At 29.4% G+C, this 20,849-nt stretch overlaps 1 protein-coding gene across 1 annotated transcript; it reads left to right on the top strand.

Moving 5' to 3' along the window:
- The first annotated feature begins 10,324 nt into the window (after positions 1-10,324).
- LOC128285245 (protein TIFY 11c-like) lies at positions 10,325-12,933 on the top strand. The gene is made up of 5 exons (XM_053022650.1): positions 10,325-10,611; positions 11,446-11,563; positions 11,634-11,742; positions 11,853-11,910; positions 12,765-12,933. Exons 1-5 carry the CDS (start codon positions 10,325-10,327, stop codon positions 12,931-12,933), a joined length of 741 nt encoding a protein of 246 aa, XP_052878610.1.
- Positions 12,934-20,849: the final 7,916 nt, after the last annotated feature.

Below are 20,849 nucleotides of genomic sequence, written 5' to 3'. Positions count from 1 at the left end.
CTCGAAAGGATTCTTAAACGTGGAAGAGTTCATGTGTTGAATATCTAGAGCATTTGTATCCGTTGAATACGATCCCCTTTCTCTTTATGATACTTTTCACTATCCTTGGTTAACTTTCTATTTTTATTACCTTCGAAATAAATAAATGTGAAGTACCACTTTTGTACTTACCTGACTATTTTCATGCATCTCATCGTATGATTTATTTGAATGATAAATATTAGAATGACATACTCTAAACAAAAGAAAGGTTGAGCATTACCCGGATGAGAATTAGATAAGTATGAGGCCCCAAAGCAAGGACAAAGTTCAATAAGGGGCAAAAGAGTGATATCTGAGAAACACATATTACTCATAAAGCTGGAGAATGGGTACAAAGCCTGAAAAAAAAGTCAAGAATCGAAGCAATGAATGCAGGTCATCACAAAGATCGTGACGAAAAGAGATATGTGACAAACAAATCCAAGGCGCATAGCATAATCATGTAGGCATACAGGCATTTAAGACAAATATGTGCATATCATGATAACATCATGCATGACATATAAAGGTACTCCAGTAGAGCAAGAGGATGTGATGATAGCTGTACTGAATCGAAGGAAAAGACACCTGAGTTCTACCAGATGACATGTTTTGGTATTCTGATGTTTTTATTTCTGTTTTCAAAAATCAACTCATATTGCGAGAGGTGAGTTGAGCCTCAAGACACGCTGAGGTATTTTTAATTTCTATTCATAAAAAAAAAATAAACTCATATTGCGAGAGGTGAGTTGAGCCTCGGCTCACATGCTGAGGTATTTTCAATTTCTGTCTTTCAAAAAAATCAACTCATATTGCGAGAGGTGAGTTGAGCCTCAGCTCACATGCTGAGGTATTTTCAATTTCTGTTTTTCAATTTCTGTTCGTCAAAATCAACTCATATTGCGAGAGGTGAGTTGAGCCTTAGGACACGCTGAGGTAATTTTAATTTCTATTCATCAAAAACATTAACTCATATTGCGAGAGGTGAGTTGAGCCTCAGTCACATACTGAGGTATTTTCAATTTCTGTTTTTCAATTTCTGTTCGTCAAAATCAACTCATATTGCGAGAGGTGAGTTGAGCCTCAGGACACGCTGAGGTAATTTTAATTTCTATTCTTCAATTTATGTTTCAAAAAAAATCAATTCATATTGTGAGAGGTGAGTTGAGCCTCGGGTCACATGCTGAGGTATTTTTAATTTTTGTTTTTCAAAAAAAAAAATCAACTCATATTGCGAGAGGTGAGTTGAGCCTTAGGTCACGCACTAAGGTATTTTCAATTTTTACCTTTTCAAAAGTTAACTCATAATCCTAGAATGAGTTGAACTTCAATTCACATGCCTAGTAAAGAATAAAGATTGGAGCTGATCAAAGACATCAGATTCTGTCTCCCTAAAATTGTAGCGGAGCTTATTGAAGATACAGATTTTGCCTCCCTGAAGTTGCAGTGGAGCAGGTAGAAGTTACAAGTCTTATCTCCCTGATGTTGCAGTGGAGTTGATCGAGGATATTAGATCTTACCTTTCCGAAGTTGTAGAAGAAAAGACCACAAGCCTTATCTCACTGAAGTGGTAGAAGAGCGGATTGAAGTTGTAGATCTTATATTCTTGAAATTGCAGTGAAGCAGATCAAAGACAACAAATCCTACATCCCTGAAGATGTGAGTAGATTGAAGTTACAAGTTATATACTTTTAAAGTTACAGTGGATTAAACCAAAGCTACAAGATGCGGTGGACTGGAAAAAGACTACCTGAAGAAGAGAAGTGCCAAAGAGGTCAAAGCTCGACGAGGCCGGGCAAAATTGGTCTTTCCTAAAAGTCTTTACTCTGTTCTTGTTACATGACAACAACTCTGTTCTCGTGACACGATAATAAGTAAAGAGGGGCAGCTGTTATAGCCCAATTTTGCCCCATTTACAACTTAAACCCGAATGACCCATTTACATTTTACAAAACCCATTTACATTTGAAAACTAATTAAAAAAAACCCAAAACTAATTACACTTAAACCCATAACCCAATGCCTAAACTAACCCAAACAATAAACCCAACAGAAACCCAAAATCACCTTAGCCCAAAATTGAAAAACCCTAATCTTCCTAAACCTAGCTGCTGCCTACTCAGTCCCTAGTCGCCGCCTCTGTCCCATCACCCATGCCACTAGCAGCCACCTACTCCACCATCAAACTGCTCCTGCAAAGAAAAGACATAATCAGATGCAAGAACAGTGAAAAAAATAGAAAAATATTGTAAAAATGGCTATATAAAAGCCAAGCAAAAACAATGTAAGGGGCTAGACATTTTCTTGAATAAAAAACATCAAGCAATACAAAACAAATAAAACAACAAAGCAATTGGAAAAAAAGGAAGTTCGAATCGGGTTAAGGTTTTTCTTCTTTTCTTTTCTTTTTATTTTTTATTTTATTATTCAATCTAGTTCTTCTCATTCATATATTAAAATATATCAAAATATATACATAAAAAATATATTAATATATCAAAATATATACATAAAAAATAAAAAATAAAGTAAAAAAATACCTTTTTTGAAATTCCGGCCACCGTGGACGGTGGCCGGTGGAGGCGGCCGATGGCAGTCCTGCGACCGGACGGTGTCCGGTCTTGTGGCCGAAAATCACCCACCCTCTCCCTCTCTCTCTTTTTTTTCCTTTCAAATGCAGAAATGATTTTTTTTTTTCAAAGAAATAGGCCTTTTATAGCCTCCCAAAATGACGTTGTTTTGGGGGTTACCTTTTAAACCCTAAATGACGTCATTTTACTTGACCCGGATTTGACCCAACCCAATAAGCTGAGATCCGCGTGTTTTTCATTAGAGGGGCTAATTGCACTTTTAGCCCCTCCGTTTTTTTATGGTTTTGCAATTAGATTTATTGTGCTTTTAATTTGGCCCTATAATTTGTTGCGCTTTCAAATTTGGTCCTCAATGCTGCTGCGCATTTTGGTTGGAGGGGTTTATTTCGTTTTTAGTCCCTCCACTATTTGTGCGCGTTGAAATAGGTCATTTTCTCTTCTTTTTTATTTCAGATTTCCCCCCCAAACTCTGTTTTTAATTTGATTTTAGTCCTTTTTGTTTATTTTCATTACTTTATTATTGAATTAATTACTTTTAATATTATTATTATTATTATAATAATAATAATATTATTATTATTATTAATGTTAGTATATGTTTTATTATATATGTATATATTTAAGTAGTATTATTAATAATCGTTTTTTATTTCTAATATGTATATATTATGTAAATATTTTAATACTATATTATGTATATATTTTTATATATGTTATGTACATATATTTTTATATATTATTATGTATATTATAGACACTCAATTTTGCTGGCCCATTTCAAGATTTAAAATAATAAACCCAAAAAAACGAAGTCCAAGTTTAGTCCAGAATTACAAATATAATTTGGCCCGATCGAATGGCCCATTACTTGAAAAGATTTAAGGTCCATCTACAAGCTTGACTCATATGGAAATATAATCTTCAATAATATGCAATCTTAGATGTGATATGCAATCTTAGATATGATACAATCTTAGATATGATTGCAATCTTAGATATGATATACAATCTTAGAAGATATGATTTTGTAATCTTGAAGATTTAATTTGTAGATATCCTTTAATCTTAACCGTTGATGTAATTGATCTGTACCGTTGGATTTGGGGAGGCTCAACTATAAATAGAGGTCTCTCCCTTCATTGTAAATTACTTGAGTTTTGGGAAGCAATAAGAATTCTTGAGAGCATTCACTCAAATTTCTCTTCCTCTTGCGTTCTTACTCTCTGTGGTTTGTTCTTATTTTATTCTTCGTCTAACTTAGTTTTTCAACCTTTTTTTATTTTAATTTCTTCATTTTTCAAATATTTATATTTATTCCTATCTTTTATACATTTGATTATGTATTTTATATATTATAATATTTAACCTTTTATATAGTTTATTTTCAAATATATATTTTCTATGCATGTATATATATATAATATTTCATGTATTTTGAACTATTGCATTATATTTTTATAATTTCTAAATGTTCTATTTATTCATTTTTTAGTGTATGTCATTTATCTTATTTGTACATAGTTTCATTTTTTATATGCTATGTTTAATTATTTCTTTTATGTGCTATTTTATGATATATATTGTTGTATAATTTTTGCATGTATTATGTTTTTCTTTTAGTTTACTCATATTTTTATTTGTTTATTCTCTTATATTTACCCTAGTATGATTTTTTCATTAAACGTATGTTCATGTTATTTAGTTTTGTCATAATGATATTATTTATGTTTGTATGGAAATGTTAGAATATTTTGTACATCTATACTTCATGATGCATTAATATGTCATTCTAAAACGTCATTTAAAATAATATTCCAAGGTTTTTTTTTAAAAAAAAATAAAAGGCAATGCTTGATGTTTGGAAACTTCGAGAAAGGTAGTGCCCTAACTTACTGGGTTGAGACTTTTCTCGTTGAATTCGAATAGTCAAGCACCCTTCTAAGTGATTTTGAGTTTTCAAAACATAGTGTCCTAACTTACTGGATATGGCGTTTTGTTGTTTCGAGATAGAAATTTTCGAAAGACGAGCTTAGTTTCGAAGGTTTTAAAATGTTGCGTCCTAACTTACTGGATGTGATGTTTTGACTCTTTTAAAATAAGTGAGCCTTAATTTTCAAATTTGAGACATTCTAATTAAAAGAGGTTTGCATCTTAAAACTTTCAAATTTCCGACATTAAAGATGCTTGATAATCAATTAGGTACCAATTTTTGGGCGTTACGAGGATGCTAACCCTTCCTCGTACGTAACCGACTCTCGAATCCGTTTTCTCGACTTTCGTAGACCAAAATTAATGTTTTAAAACAAAACATTATATAAGGTGATCCAATCACACCTAAAAAGATTGGTGGCGACTCCCGTTTTCGTTTTTCTTAAAGTCGATTCCCATTTTCTAAAATTCGATTTAAAAATGGTTTCGACATATATATTTTAATATCATTAGTTATATATTTTTTATACTATTTTATGTATATATTTCTAATACTATATATTGTATATTTCTAATACCATTATTATTTATATATATATATGTACGTATTTATGTATTGTATTATAGTTGTTTTTTTGTATCATTATTGTTGCTAATATATATATATATCATGTATATATGATTTTTTATATATTATGTATATATCTTTAATACTATATTATTTATATATTTTTTCTTGCATATTATCTTATGTATATATATTTTAAAAACTATATTATGTATGTATTTTTAACGCTATATTATGTACATATTTTTAATACTATGTTTATACTTTTTATTCTTATTATTTCGTATATATTTTAATACATATACATATATATTTATATATCGTTATTATTAGTTATTTTTTTATATTATTATTGTTTTCAATATATATTGTATATGTATATATATATTTTAAAATCTAGTATTATATGTTTTATATATACATGTTCACTACTATTTCATATTTGTATTATTACTATTATTATCATGTTTAATACCATATGCACTACTATTGCTTTATGACTATTATTATTACATATACATTGTTAATGTTTTATATATTATTTACTTCGTATATTCTTAACTTTTCATTATTATTTGCCTGTGCGAATTTAGCATATTAGATCACATCTTATTTCAACATCGATATTAGTTTTCTTTTTCTTTTTATTCTTATTTTAAAATATTTTCATTCATGTTTTTAATTTCAATAAATAAGGTAACGTACCGACTTAACATTAAGTCGTCGATTTCATCGCTATGTTAGGTGAATATCATCGGCTCGTGTTAAAAACGGAACGCCCCTTTCAAAAAAAACCGAAATTTTAAAAATTCTCGTGTTTTGATCGGATCACGATTAAAATTTAAATTGAACTCGCATTTTTAAAAATTAAGACAATAGATGTTTAACGAGATACCAATTTTGGGCGTCGCGAGGGTGCTAATACCTTCCTCGTGCGTAACCGACTCCCGAACCCTATTTTTTCTCTGGCTTTTGACGTAGACCTAAATTCGGCCTTTTTTTTGTTTAAAAAATAAATTTTCTTTTAAAAAAGAGGATTTATTAGGTGTCCGATCACACCTAGGAAAAAGGATCGGTGGCGACTCTTTTTTTTAATAAAATCGAAAGTCGGTTTTCAAATTTCCAATAAATCGCCTCAACTAGTGACCAAAGCGAAATTTTTACGTCGCTACAATACTATTATAATGTAAGAAGACTATATATAAAATTATAAGAAATAAAAAATATATGAAGTTATTAAATATTAAAATATAAATATATTTTTTTAATTTAAAAATAAGTAGGTCGAAAATAAGTTTAGGTTAGTCAATTACAAATATAGATGGTTTGAATAAAATTTTAGGTCCATATTTTAAGTTAGGCTGGCTTGAATAAGAATAAAGTGTTTTAATATCATACTTAAACTTAACTCAAACTCGACTCGATCCATGAACACTTTTAGCGAATATTTAATTTGTACTTTTTTTATATTTAAAAACTAGATAAAATAAAAAATATATATGTTTAATTTTGCAGAAAAATATATATGTTTAATAAAAAAGTTTTGTCAATTTTTTTTTTGTACTCATACATCTTGGGACTAGACTAATTTTTTGGTCTCGATTTACGATAGTACTAGAGAAGAGCGTTCAAACGGTTGGTTCGATTAATAGCCGAACCAAATTATCATTAACCAATTACTCGAAATGTAAAATTTTTTAATTATTAACCGAACTAAATTATTTTTTTCAAATACATTAACTAAATCGAAATATTTTGGTTATTTCGGTCTGTTAACTGAATTAACCAAAATTTATATGTTCTTTGTCTTTTGGTTAAAATAAGTATAAAACGTATAAAAATACATTGTTACGGTTCATTTTTTAATAGTTTAAAAATTTTTAAGTGGAGGTGAAAACAACAAATAGAACATTAAAAATACTACATAAGTCTTGAATGTTAACAACTAAACCAAACACTATATAATATATATTATTTATTTCGTTAATTGGTTAATTCGATTAATTATCTAATTTTTAACTGAATTAATCAATAATTAAAATTCTAAAAAATATTAACTGAACTCTAACCAATTAACCAAATAAATTTCGATTTTAATCTAACTGCTAACACCCTAAAAGATTTCACAATACGTGTGTTGAGTTGATTATGCATACCTCCAATTTAATTTTTAAATTGTAAAAACTGAATTTTTTTTTTTGCCTAATAATCCCACTCAAAATAAAGTATTTTTATATTATAAACCCGTCCACAACCTCAACATCTCACCCCACGGCTTCCCCATTTCTCTCATTAGTTTAAAACAAAATTAGATTTCATTCTCATAGTAAATGGTAAAAATTTTATTATTTTATTATTTTTAATTTAGTTTTAAATAATATAATTTTGATGGCCTGCTTCTTCTTTCTTTTACCTTTTACTATGAGAATGAAATTTGCTTGTTCTTGTTTTTTTTTTTTTAACTGAAGAGATAATTGACTGAGAGGTAATAGAATAAAATAATAAATTTTAGTTAAGATATTATTTTAATAAAATATTTATTTTTTATATAAAAGATGAAATTATAATTGTAAATTTTATTAAAGATATAATTTAAATTTCACTAATTAATATTATTAATAATAAAATATTTATTTTAAATTTGAAAATAAAAAGTCAAATATAATCTAAAATAATGTTTGGTACATTTCCGTGGTATCATTTCAATAGAATATGATTTTTGCGAATGTAGTTACTAAAAATATAATATTGTAATCTTTGGTATATCAAGACAGCGTTAATTAAAATTCTAAGAAAGTTATATTTATGTGTTTAGTTCACTAAGCATTTTACTATGAATGTAATGGTAAAATTTAAAATTATCCTTATTAAGTAAAATATAAATTGATTAATTTTAATATTTATTATTAACAAATGAGAATTTATTATTAACAAAGAAACAAATAATTTAATCTATTTATTTTTGAAATAAAATTTATTTCAAATAAAAATAAATTAATATATTTTTCATTTTAATCTATGATTAAATTGAAAATAAAATTTAAATATGTTATACTAAAATAAAATTTAACTTTCCAAATATATTGGAAAGTTACTTTCCACTATTATTCAAAGGAATTGCATTTCCATAGGTGAAGGAAAATAACTCTCATACCAGAGTTACATTTTAAAGAAACTAATTTTAGTATATCAAATGCTAGAATTAATTTCTCACTAATTAAATTTTAAAAAATGATTATCTTTTATCATAATTTTTTTATATAATGTTTAAAATTATTCATGATTTTTTAACTCATAAATAGAAGGATAATGTATTTCAGCGACTTAAACTCACACCTTCTTATATTGACAATAATATACATATCAATAAAAGCTAAGACTCAATCGATAAATTTTAAATATTATTAATAAATATATAACTATGTTTAATATATATGGGGAGAGAGAGTTGTGTTAAATGAAGTGGGTGCCAGACTGTAAAAATTGACGGGGAGTTGCTTTCCAATTCCCTGCATGAAGTGAAAGGGATTTGATTATGACAATGAAAGTAGACAAAACACGAGGAAATAATGACAACATAAACACAATAATATCCCCAAAAAAAACACACAACCAAAGTGGGTTTGGCTGAAACAATCCAGTGGATGTGTCTATTTTATTTTCAGTGAAGGAGGTAAACCCCAAAAAACATGCTTTGCAATGCCCAACAACCATCCCATTGATGTACTGTCTTATGCTTGTGACTCAGTCTTGCTACTACAAGTTATAAGTACATGAATAAACAATTCATTTGGGACTCTGTCTTTTTTTTTGCCACTTAAATTTATTAATTTATTAAGATTAATATTTTATAAATTGGACTGGTGATCGAGTCAATCAAGCTATCGATTAGTCGGTCTGACTGCATTGATTAAAAGTTAATTTAAAAAAAAATCCTTTTTAATCGATTTAACTGTTAGTACAACTAGTTTAATTAGATTGTATTAGTTATCGATCTAACTAATTTAAAATCAATCTCTAGATTAATATTTAACCAATTCTTAGTTCAACCGATCAATCTAATTTAATTCAAACAACAACATATTATTAATGAATTAATAAATATTTTAAAAATATTAAAAAGTAAATATATATTTTATATTTTTAATAGGCGATTATTTTAATTCAGTGGCAATGTATGAATTTATACAACCCCATCTTGGGAGTACGAGAGGATTAAACCATTTACTGTTTAGGCCTAAACTCAGAGGATAAAAAGCTTAGTCGACTTAGTTGCATGGAGAAAAGCTTGCACTTAGTTGTGGTAATACCATCTCTCTCCACAAAACAACACGTTAAACTATAAATAAAGTAACTCAACTATTTATAAATTTAAATTTTTATCATTTTATTTTAAAAATTATAAAATATCATCGAATTATTTAAATTTTTTTAAATAATTAAGTTGTTTAATCTTTTGAGAGATGATGTAGTTGTTAAATCAATATTTATCATATATAATATATATTACCCATGTAATTTTCATATTATTTTTAAAAAGTAGTTTTGGGTGTTTTGTTTATTTATCATTTTATGAATTAACTCAAATTACTTTGTTTTAGATTTTTAGAGAGTTCTTGGCCTAACTAGTGACAGCAGTTGAGTTTTACACCTTAGTCATGTGGAAATTATATGGCTAATATATGTATATTATACTATATATATATGATAAACTACGGTTTAACGACCAGTCATTTATCTGTTAGAAGTTTAACAGCCTAGTGACTTAAATAAAAATTTTTGAATAATTCAATGATTATTTTTATAATTTTTTAAAATAATACGATCAAAATATAAATTTATTAATAATTTAATAATATTAAATGTAGTTACCCTAAAAGTTAAACCCAATTTAGTAGCCATCGAAAAGCCTGCTCTCCCATCATCATCGTCCCACGGCGTTATTTCCAATCTTTCACTTTACTTTATATAAAGCCATCAGCTTAATCCCTTGGAATTTCAGCGTTGTAATATTTCTCTTAGTAGTAAGACAAGTAGAGAGGTGGTCACCCACTCATCACTTTTCTTACTTCAGGTAAACAAATCTTTGTTTCTCAGTTAACCTAAATACAAAGGGAGGTAAAGTGTGTATATAATACACTAATACAGTCAGTTTGGGCAACACATATATGTATGTTACTAACTGGTCATTGGATATACAGAAGTCGTTTGCCAAATGAAGTTGAAGGAGGCAGAAGAGGTTAGATATAAGAGAAATGAGCATAACATCATGAAAGGGTCAAAGTCAAGAAATGAAATGTCTCACAACATTGATTTGTTTAGAAAATATCTTCTCAGCAAATCTGAAAACCATAACGTTGGTAAAACCAACAAGGAAGAATCAGCTGTGATGAAGCACAGGTCCTCACCACCTCTTACTCCTTTAATAATGCCACCTAAGTTTGCTTCCAGCATTTCTCGGCCCCTTTCTCTTCTCGAACGACATCTCCTTCAACCAACCAGGTATTTACAAGTTATAAATGAGTGTACCCCAACACAATTTATACTTAACTATTTTGAAGTTTAGGGTTAATTCCACTAAATATCCCTGAACTATCGTATTTTAATTTGGTTTTGGAACTTTAAAACATTCTACTTGAATCTTTAAAGTATAGGTATTGTATCAATTAAGTTCTTCCATCAACTTCGTCGTTAATTTAGACGTTAAATGTTAGGTTGAATATGACATGTAACATTTTTGAATCACGTGTACACCTATTTTATGAACATCTTAGATTTGACATGCTAAAAGAAATAATATTTCTAAATTCTACTAATAAAGTCATGATATTCTTCAGATATTTGAAATTTAGTAATTCTACTTTTTAAATTTAAAATTTAAATCTTGTGTTAAATTTATTGGTGTAATATTTTAAAATAAAAAATTATTCATTTAATAGCCATTTAAAATGAAAGACATAATAATGAATCTAAATTTAATAAAAGAAATTTAATTATGTCAATACTTGATCTTTCGTTTTAAAGTTAAAAAGTAGGAGAAACTTCGTATTTTAATTTTTCATTTTTCAACTCGTCAAATCTAAGGAATTCATGCAATACATACGCAATTAATGCGTGTTTTAAATATGCATAACTCCTATTTGAGAAGACAAAAGCTAATAGTGAGATTGATAGAAATATATTAATATTTTTAGGATTCAATCAAAACGTTTTGAAGTATTAAGTATCAATTTAGAAGCTGGATGATAGTTTGCATGGAATTAATCCAATTAGTAAAAGTCCTTTTTTTCTTCTGAAATAACATTGGAAGACTGCATTTTGGTGTGTTTAATACAGGAATAGTGAAGAAATAGGAAAAAGTTCAAATTGTGGTGATGAGAAATCTTTAACAACACAACTCACAATTTTCTACGCTGGGGTTGTTAACGTGTATGATAATGTTCCCAGTGATAAGGTGACAAATACTTTGATATTCTACCTTAAAACCATGCATGTATATTTGTAATAATGGAAAGATTAATTAGGCACAAGCCATCATGCTTCTGGCGGGAGAGAGTTGTGTGACAAAGTCTACCGCAAAAGAAAAGACATTAGTAGAGGCAAAAGCATCACCCAACCAACAACAAGCCGTGGGTAATAACTTTAACATCCATTTATTTTGATAGATGTCAACTATTTCCCATTTCACTAATCACTATTTTCATTTTAAGAGGTAACCATCCAGTTTTGCTACCCTATTTCAGACCTCCCCATTGCAAGAAGAATTTCACTCCGTCATTTTCTTGAAAAACGCCGGCGCAGGTATATATACACACATTATTCATTAACAATGGATGAAATGATTTCTTTTCAGTTTTCAGTTTTTTTTATAGTAATTTCTTTTAAGAAAAGGATGGTATGAAATAGAGACGTTATATCATTCTGTATTTATTACCAATTATTTAATGTTATTTCAGAATCTTTTTTCATGTCATTAACACATTATTTTAGTAATTTTTTAAACGTTGGACCTTGGACCATAAATCTTAAACATTGGACCTTGGACCCTAGACCTTGAACACTGGACCTTGTAGTGGTGGAGCCACTAAGAGACACAGGAGGGGCCATGGCCTCCCTAAAATAGTTAACTTTCAATTTAGACCCTTTATACTTTATAAAATTTTACATTAGTAATGGTAAAATTGTATTTTGGACTTCAAAAACGATAATAATTTGCTTTAAAAATTATAAATATAATAGGCTATTAAAATGACGAAATTATATTTTTACTATAGTGAAAATAAATAATTTAATTCTGGCACCCCTAAATTTTTTTTTCTAACTCTGCACTGAGACCTTGGATCCTAAACCTTGAACCTTGAACCTTGAACCTTGGATGAATCTTGGACCCTATACCTTGAAACCCTGTACTCGAACTCCAAATCTCAAACCCCAAACCCTGGACCCTGAACCCTGAGTCCAAAGTTCAAGTTAAAAAAAATACCAAAACAATGTATTAATGACATGAAAAAAGATATTAAAATGATATTAAATAATTTGTAAGAAATACAAAATGATATAACATTTCTATTTCACACCATTCTTTCCCTTTTCTTTTAAACAAATCATAAAGTGCTAATTGCTGTTTGTGCTTAAAATGGGGTTTTGTTTTGCAGGATAGTAAACAATTCTCCTTATGCAGCAGCTATTAATTGTTGTAAAAATAATAGAGATGAAGAGAAGAGGAAGAAGGAGCTAAACTTAGACCATCACATTTCCATGCAAAATAATCCTAGTATTTCTTTTTCACCATTACCTTACTGTTTAGCTGTACCACCTAATTGACCTTGACAGCCTTCATCATTATAGTTTTTAATTTGTTAATAAGTATATAGTTTTATGGATAAAGTTTATTTATAACTATTTATAGTAGTAATTTTATATTGCATGCAATAATTGATAAGTCTTTACCATTGCCCGAATTAAGGTCTAATAGACACTGTACATTTGCAAGATAAATTTTATCACAAATATAACTAAAATCAGTTAAACAAAACATTGATCATATATAGGAGTATGAAGATTATTTTATAAAAATTCATAAGTTAGAGTTGAAAATAAGTTGTAAGATAGAGACTCAAAATTTTTTTAATGGTATCTCTATTTAGTAATATAAAAAAATTTAATAAATCCACACTTCTTGAAAGGTTTAAAGCAAAATAGTAAAGTTTAAAATCATTACTCTTTAAACTTCCTTGAATAAAATTAGAATCTCCAAAAATATTAAAAGAGCGAGTGATTAAACTGTTGGAAAATTATGTACTATAAAACAAATTTGTTAGCACTGATTGGAAAGTAGATAACAAATTATGAAATAAAAAATTTACCCTGTCATGGTAAATTCACTGTTTTATAAACGAATTTGTCCTGATCAGTGTAATTGTATAGTGGACATCATCACCCAAGGTTAACACAGTGCTTCAATATTCATACACATGAATATGGAAGATGGAACTCGATTGCTGTTGCTCTTCTCAGGAAAATCACAGTAGGATCGATTCTCAAGAAAGTTTGGAGGGGTCACAGTTGGTCTCACTTGAAACCCAAATTCCTAGACAAAATTATCTCTAAAGTGATTTAGGGGAAAATCGATAGAGTTTATGAGGAAATCGAAAAGCAAGGCAGAGGAGAAAAGTGTTTTTTTAGAGAGGGTTGTGTTTTCTGTTCTGTGTGAAAAATGAGGAAATCAATCATTTATTTATACTAGTAATGGAAGGACAAAATGATAAATAGGCAGGGGTAAAAGAGTGAGAAAAGAGTTTTTCAGAAAAGGTTGTGTTTTTTGTTTTGTGTGAAAATTGAGGAAATCAACCTTCTATTTATACTAGTAACAGAAGGACAAAACGATAAATAGGCAGGGGCAAAAGAGTAAAAAATGCAAGAACAATTTTGAAATTGCCCTACTATTTCCACGCCTAACAGCCAAAATATATATCAGCGGAACAGTGAAATTTTCTGAAAAATAATAAAACTTTTATCTAAAAAGATATACATACGATACGTGCTAAAGACATGTGTTAACACGAGCATGAATGTGTTAACACGGACCGGATCAGACCAGGTGGGCGGCGCGCGCGCGTGTGATAGGCCTATGGCTCAATTACTCAATGAGAGCAAGAAGAAAAGCTATATAAAAACTTTCTTGATAACTTGTACTTAGCCAATGTAAGATACACCCATTAACAACAACCCTTTGCATTACCAACATAAACTACTGAGTAAGTAAGAAGTAAAGCTATATAAAAACTTTCTTGATAGCTTGTACTTAACCAATGTAAGATACACCCATTAACAACCCTTTGCATTACCAACATAAACTACTCAATAAGTATATAATATTTGCTTTAATTGAGTTAAGCAAGCACCAAAAAGAATATTTATATCAAATTTATTTGATTGAAAATATGTAATTGCAAAACTTATAGGTAATCAGTAACATATAAAGAAAACATATTTTATATACCAAAATATAATTCAAACATATAGTTTGTGAATTTTAAAGCCATACTAGCATGTTTAGTGTAACACCCTAGATCCGACCGAGTAGGTTCGACTCCAGTTTGATGTGCCACATTAGCCACCAAAGTGGGTCTCTGTTAACTCCCAACCTATCCTCCAACACACCACTTGATTACAACATAAAATATGCTAAGTTATCACACAATAGTGAAATGTTCACACAATAGTATATCAAACATGTGAGCTTACAAAATAAATAAGAGAAATGTTCGAATGTCAAACAGTAAAATGACTTAAGAATTCGCAAACATAAAATAACATAAGGTTGCATAACAACATTCAACATGAGTTTGCACAATAGCATAAGTTCGCATAGTACTTAAGTTCGCAATATACAATATGGTTTTGAACTAAACAAACTTCACCAACAAAAGAATCATGCATGTATGGGTTTTCATACTTTGATAAGGTTCGCAAAAATACATGGGTTCGTATACCTATATGGGCTCGCAAAATTTGCCTGGTTTCGCTAAGTAGACAAACTATCTCTACAGTGGGTATGCATGTAATTTTCGAGGTCGTAAAAAATAATATTAATAAATCTGACTCGCGTATTATGACAAAAGGAAATACATGTAACACTTATGCATGAACAAACATCAAATTTATTTGTAATAAAGGATAATAAAATATTTTAAGATATGGTTTGCAAAATAACTTAACTTCAAAGAAATTTTTCAATAATAGAGTCAACTATTGATAAATCTAATCTCATGTAAAACAAAATCCCATCACCTAAATTCTAGGTTCATCAATATCTGTTTAAGGATGAGCCTTGCTAAGTCATCTACCTCGCCACTACCATCCGCAACCTATTTACTTGCGAAGTAAGAGATGAGTGGGTAAGTTCATTGCGAACTCAGTGAATAATTAGGAATCAACAAGGTATGCTTAAAACACAAGGTTTTCAAACAAATAGAAAACTTAGTTTCAAAATCATGCGAGACCTAGTTCATCGTTTTGCCTGTTTGTTAGAAAAACATATAAGTGTGTAAAAATAGTTTCAGTTGTGCTTGTAGAAAAATCATACTTGAAAACTTAGCTTGTTCTTGCTTAAAAACGGATCTAAAAATAACATGAAACATGCTCACACACTTGTCTTATCAAAAAGGCTGAGAAACATGAAATATGTTCTCACCCACACTTATCAGAATCTTGTCTCCTTGGATATGCAAATCCTCTTATAACACCTTAGAATAACTTAAAGAGTCCTTATAACATGTCCTATAAGTGCAACGCGAGGCAATACACTCTTCAATACACCAACATGTTCTAGTGAATGGAGCACAGCTCAACATTCCCTTGTCTCTCCATATGTCCTAGAGCTTTAATGCCCAAAATCACAAAACTGAAAGGTGAGTACTCACAATCTTTTGGTATATTAATATATCCAACATAAGGCTCGTAAAGGAGCACGCACAAAGACTTATCATAGAGAGCTGGCATAGGGAGCTTGCTTGAAAACACTTGCTCACATATAGCTCGCACTAAAGTGCGTAAAAACAAAGTTTATAAAATCGTACTTTAAAATCACACATTAAAACATAGGCTCGCATAGGAGCTTACATAAAACATATCTTTAAAATCATAGCTTAAAAATATATCTTGAAAACAGAGTTTCAAAACTTAAAAATAGAGGTTTGGAGAAGACTTATTTTTGGAATTAAGTTTTAAAACAAAGTTCTTAAAAACCATAACAGTTTGCACACAAGTTACGAACCCTGAACATTCATACTGGAAAACATGGTAGTTAGCACACTTAGGCAATTCATAACCACTCATTAATAAAGCTGATACACTAAACAAGCTTGGATTTGCTTTTATCCCTGCTGGTAGATAGTTCGGCTGGTTCACAATATAAACAAACACAAAAATTACTAAGTAGACAGAACTTATAGAATTCACACATGCAATCGAACCTAGCTTCTCTAGACAATCAACTTTAACAGGACAGATACTTACCTTAGTTGCTATGAACTTGGTTCAGAACAAAGACCTGACGAGGGAATTCTAATGGAATACGCATTGTATTTATAAGCACTAAGTGTCCTAAAAATATTAGGATACCCTACTTGACTTAGGAAATGTGTTACTTGCACGTAAAGAATTCTTAGATACACCATATACTTATTTCCTAATTCGAGTCTTACTCAATCTTTGACTGACTAACATTAGCTTGCCAAACAGATTGGCGAACTCCAATTCATCAAACAGACTGGCGAACTCTAGTTCGTCAAACAAACTGGCAAACCCCCTCTTACTGCATCTTTTGGCGTATACAACTACTCTAAAACACTTGGTAAACACCTTGCGGATACTCATTTGACGAACTCCCTAATTCGTCGAAGCATTGACGACCATCTAGTTCGTTGAAACATTGTCAAACTTTTACTTTACGAGGCCAAAACTTCCAGACTCGGTCTTGGGATGTTATTTAGCTTGAGTTTTATAAATCTTGGACAAAAATATCATATAAAATCTAAATAACATAGAACATTCAAGGTTAATTTTTTTTGAGAATTAAACACTTAAGTCACTTACCTAATTCACAAATTTGATATTTGAACAATGATTTACACAATTCTCCGATATTATAAAATTTAAGAATGAAATTGAAAATTAAAATTTAATTAATAAAATTACAAAATTAAAAGGTATGCATCTTTTAGTAATAAATTTATCTTTTAGTGGGAAAAATATAATAATAAGTTACATACTAAAAATATAAAATCACAATCTAATAAGATTCTTGATTAACTAAAATTACAATTTAAATGAGATGTTATTCATATGTTTGTATAAATTCCTATAAACTTTTCACCTTAATAAGTAAGATTAAAACAATTTAATAAGATACATGTATATGAAAATTTAATAAATTAAAAAAATGAAAATGGAATGATTTTTAATCAAATAATATGTAATTGGACAAATAATAATAGCTCTGTTGGCATTATTGTTGTTGCAACAATTTAGAGGATGTGGATTCGAACATAGTTAAATATGTGATATCTTTTACTTTAGGGATTGGAAAGGTTATAAACAATTTATGCATTATATAAAAAACAATTAAAATCAGAACTTCGAAATTTTGCTTGTTACCCATGGGCTTAAACAACCCCCACAACAATGACATAAAAGAACTCACTAAAGTTTTGATACACACCGACTTTGCATTTTTTATATGATCGTGACATGTAAACATCTAAATAGGACTTCTCATTTTTGGAAAAAAGAAGAAGAAGAAAGAATTGGAATTAGGGGGAGGGAGCTATGTAGATTGATACTTTACTGGTGATACTTTTGGATTTTCAGTTCTAGTTTATTGGTGAACTTTTAATTTGGGCATGTATTTGGATTCTGATACTACTTACTATTGCTATGTTATTATATTTTTTCTCTTATTAATTCTATTTGTTCTATTATATTTTTTCTCTTATTAATTCTATTTGTTCTATTGCATTAGTGATTGATTTCATAGTTTACTTACATAGTTATCAGATTGAATTAATGGGGAGTGTTATTTTGAAGATCACTTCACATTGCTTGAGATTGCTACTATGTTTTTAGTAAAAAAAGACAAAAGGGGGAAATTGTTTGTGTGAGTTGCATGGCCCAAATGCAACATTAATTGCAATTGGCTTGTTGTGCACTTGTCATATTTGTTGGTATTAGTTTGACCAAAAAAAATCATAAAAGGTATCAAGTAGAAATGAATTGTATTAGATCATGATGAATATTAATCAAGTTAGGACTATTTTGAAAACTTTTGGTGTGATTGAATTTCCTTAAATAAAGAGACTTGATTTCTAAAAGAAGCCTACTCCTTAAATATGCCGAAAGTTGCTGAGTGACACTCGGTAGTGCCAACTACAAACTGCCATTGAAGTGGTTAAATACTTATCTTATTTGGTTTGGCAATTCAATGAAGAAAATCATTGGACTTGGTTATGTGTTGTTTAATTAAAGATCTTTTATTTCATTCATGGAAACCAATCCTTGACTTTTGGATATTGAATTTGATTCGAGTGTGTAACACCCCCAACCCGTATCCATTGCCGGAATAAGGTACGAGCCATTACCGGAGTTTACTAAACATTTTCAGATAATTTTGAGTCATTTATTACTCATATTTTGAAAATAACCATAACGTTTCTCTATTAGGCCCTCGAAGCCCCAAACATACATTAAAAACCAACTGGAATTGAATCGGGATAAAAAAAATTTCGCAAAATCTTAAATTATATTTTCATCTAAGTACTTACCATTTCAATGCTCCTTATAATTAAACATGTTACCATTCAATCAATAGCTTGGCACTTGTCTAAGCATCATACAACAACATTGTTAGTATACTTGCACATACTTCATATAAATTCAACAATGATATACCTATTTTCTCAACATATCACACTTAAGTTCAATAATAGTCTCAACTTACATAATTTCCTTATATCAACATATCAAAGATAGTTATATATGTACATGTCACAAAATATATTATTCTCTTACTATTTCTTCATAAGCATATATCATTCCTTTCGTTATATCAATATTTCATGCATCATCATTTCCTTATATCTTATGTATATTTACTTTGGTAATAGTTCAGTATTAAACTTAACATAAATTAAATTTCATGTATCTATACTTATTTCATTTATCTATCTTCTTAATTATTTCATACAACTATTTTGTACATATATTTCCATATGACCAATTCTCGAAAACATTTCACACAACCATTTTGTACAACCAATTCATATAACTATTTGTCATCTGGTACATATTACCTGAATATTAGTTGTTCAACAGATATCTTGGCGTCTCTCTTACACGGTCTTATTTATCTTTGACATGATGCCATAGTGTCTTTCAACTATGGTCTTACTCATTTTCTGTCATGTTGCCATGGTATCTTTCAACCATGGTCTTATTCATTTCATGTCACGCTGCCATGGTATCTTTCAACCATGGTCTTACACATTTCATATCAGGCTGCCATGGTATCTTTCAACCATGGTCTTACACATTTCATATCAGGTTGTCATGGTATCTTTCAACCATGGTCTTACACATTTCATATCAGAAAACACACTCCCGCGAACCTTATCCTTACAGTGGGATTACCAGTCCAGGCTAAATCCCCTGCAACGATAATTACTCTAATGAGCTTGGATCTGAATTACCAGTCTAGGCTAAATTCAGACCCTAATTCGGATTACCCGTCCGGGCTAAATCCATTTTCCACATATTCTTCGGGAGGGCTATATCAGGATAGGATCACCCGTCTGGGCTAGATCCTTTTTACCGCCAATTCCTTTTCAGAGATCCATCGAAATTTCCTTTCATTCAACCGGGATTTCTTCCCATTTTATCAAATATATCAATGTTTCATCAATTTTCATACAATGAACATTCAAATCATATTCACATCAATTACATATATTTCAAGCATTAAAGAATATAATTCAAGTTACATAAACTTACCTAGCGAAATTGTAGAAATATCAAGATTTAGGGACATTTTGGTAATTTACCATTTTCTCAATTTTCACCCGATATTAAATTGAAAATTTTATTCAATTTATTAATTTAGATAATAAAACAATTCATTCCCTTCAATTTGATCATTTTGACATTTTTACAAAATTACCCCTGAAGTTTTACTTTTATTCAATTTAGTCCTTAAGCCTAAAACATGCAAATTAGCCATGCAAGCTAGATATTCATATATATTTTTCCTCCTCCTCCTCTCCATTCCACATCCTTAATGTATATAACACACTTGTAAGTAACATCATCTATAATTTTTATTATTTACTTTTATGAATATTCAAGCTGTCCATCGTGTCATAGTCACTAAATTATTTATATATGGATCTATAGAACTCTAAATTAATATCCGATAATTTTCCCTGAAACTATACTCATATATATTCTTACCATAAAATTTTCAGAATTTTTGGTTTATTCAATAAGTACAGTTTATTCTTTAAAGTTACCCCTATTCTGCTGTCTGACAGTTGTGACCCTTCTTCACTAAAAATTAATTATCTTCTCGTATAGAATTCGAATGATGTTCCCATTTATTTCTATTGAAACTAGACTCATTCAAGATTCTAAAAATATAAATTTAAGCCCATAATTATCATTATCCAATTTTTTATGATTTTTCAAAG

The sequence above is a fragment of the Gossypium arboreum genome, chromosome 2 (assembly GCF_025698485.1).
Source record: "Gossypium arboreum isolate Shixiya-1 chromosome 2, ASM2569848v2, whole genome shotgun sequence".
Classification (NCBI taxonomy): Eukaryota; Viridiplantae; Streptophyta; class Magnoliopsida; order Malvales; family Malvaceae; genus Gossypium; species Gossypium arboreum.
Note: the sequence above shows the minus strand (reverse complement) of the source record. Positions and strands in the feature narration are given on the sequence as shown.

What these genes read in the sequence shown, in the direction of transcription:
- LOC128285245 (XM_053022650.1), top strand. Translation starts at nt 10,325, where the DNA reads ATGAAGTTGAAGGAGGCAGAAGAGGTTAGATATAAGAGAAATGAGCAT. An exon ending in CAACCAACAACAAGCCGTGG is followed by an intron (nt 11,743 to 11,852) that starts GTAATAACTTTA and finishes ACCCTATTTCAG; the next exon opens with ACCTCCCCATTGCAAGAAGA. An exon ending in CTTGAAAAACGCCGGCGCAG is followed by an intron (nt 11,911 to 12,764) that starts GTATATATACAC and finishes TTTGTTTTGCAG; the next exon opens with GATAGTAAACAATTCTCCTT.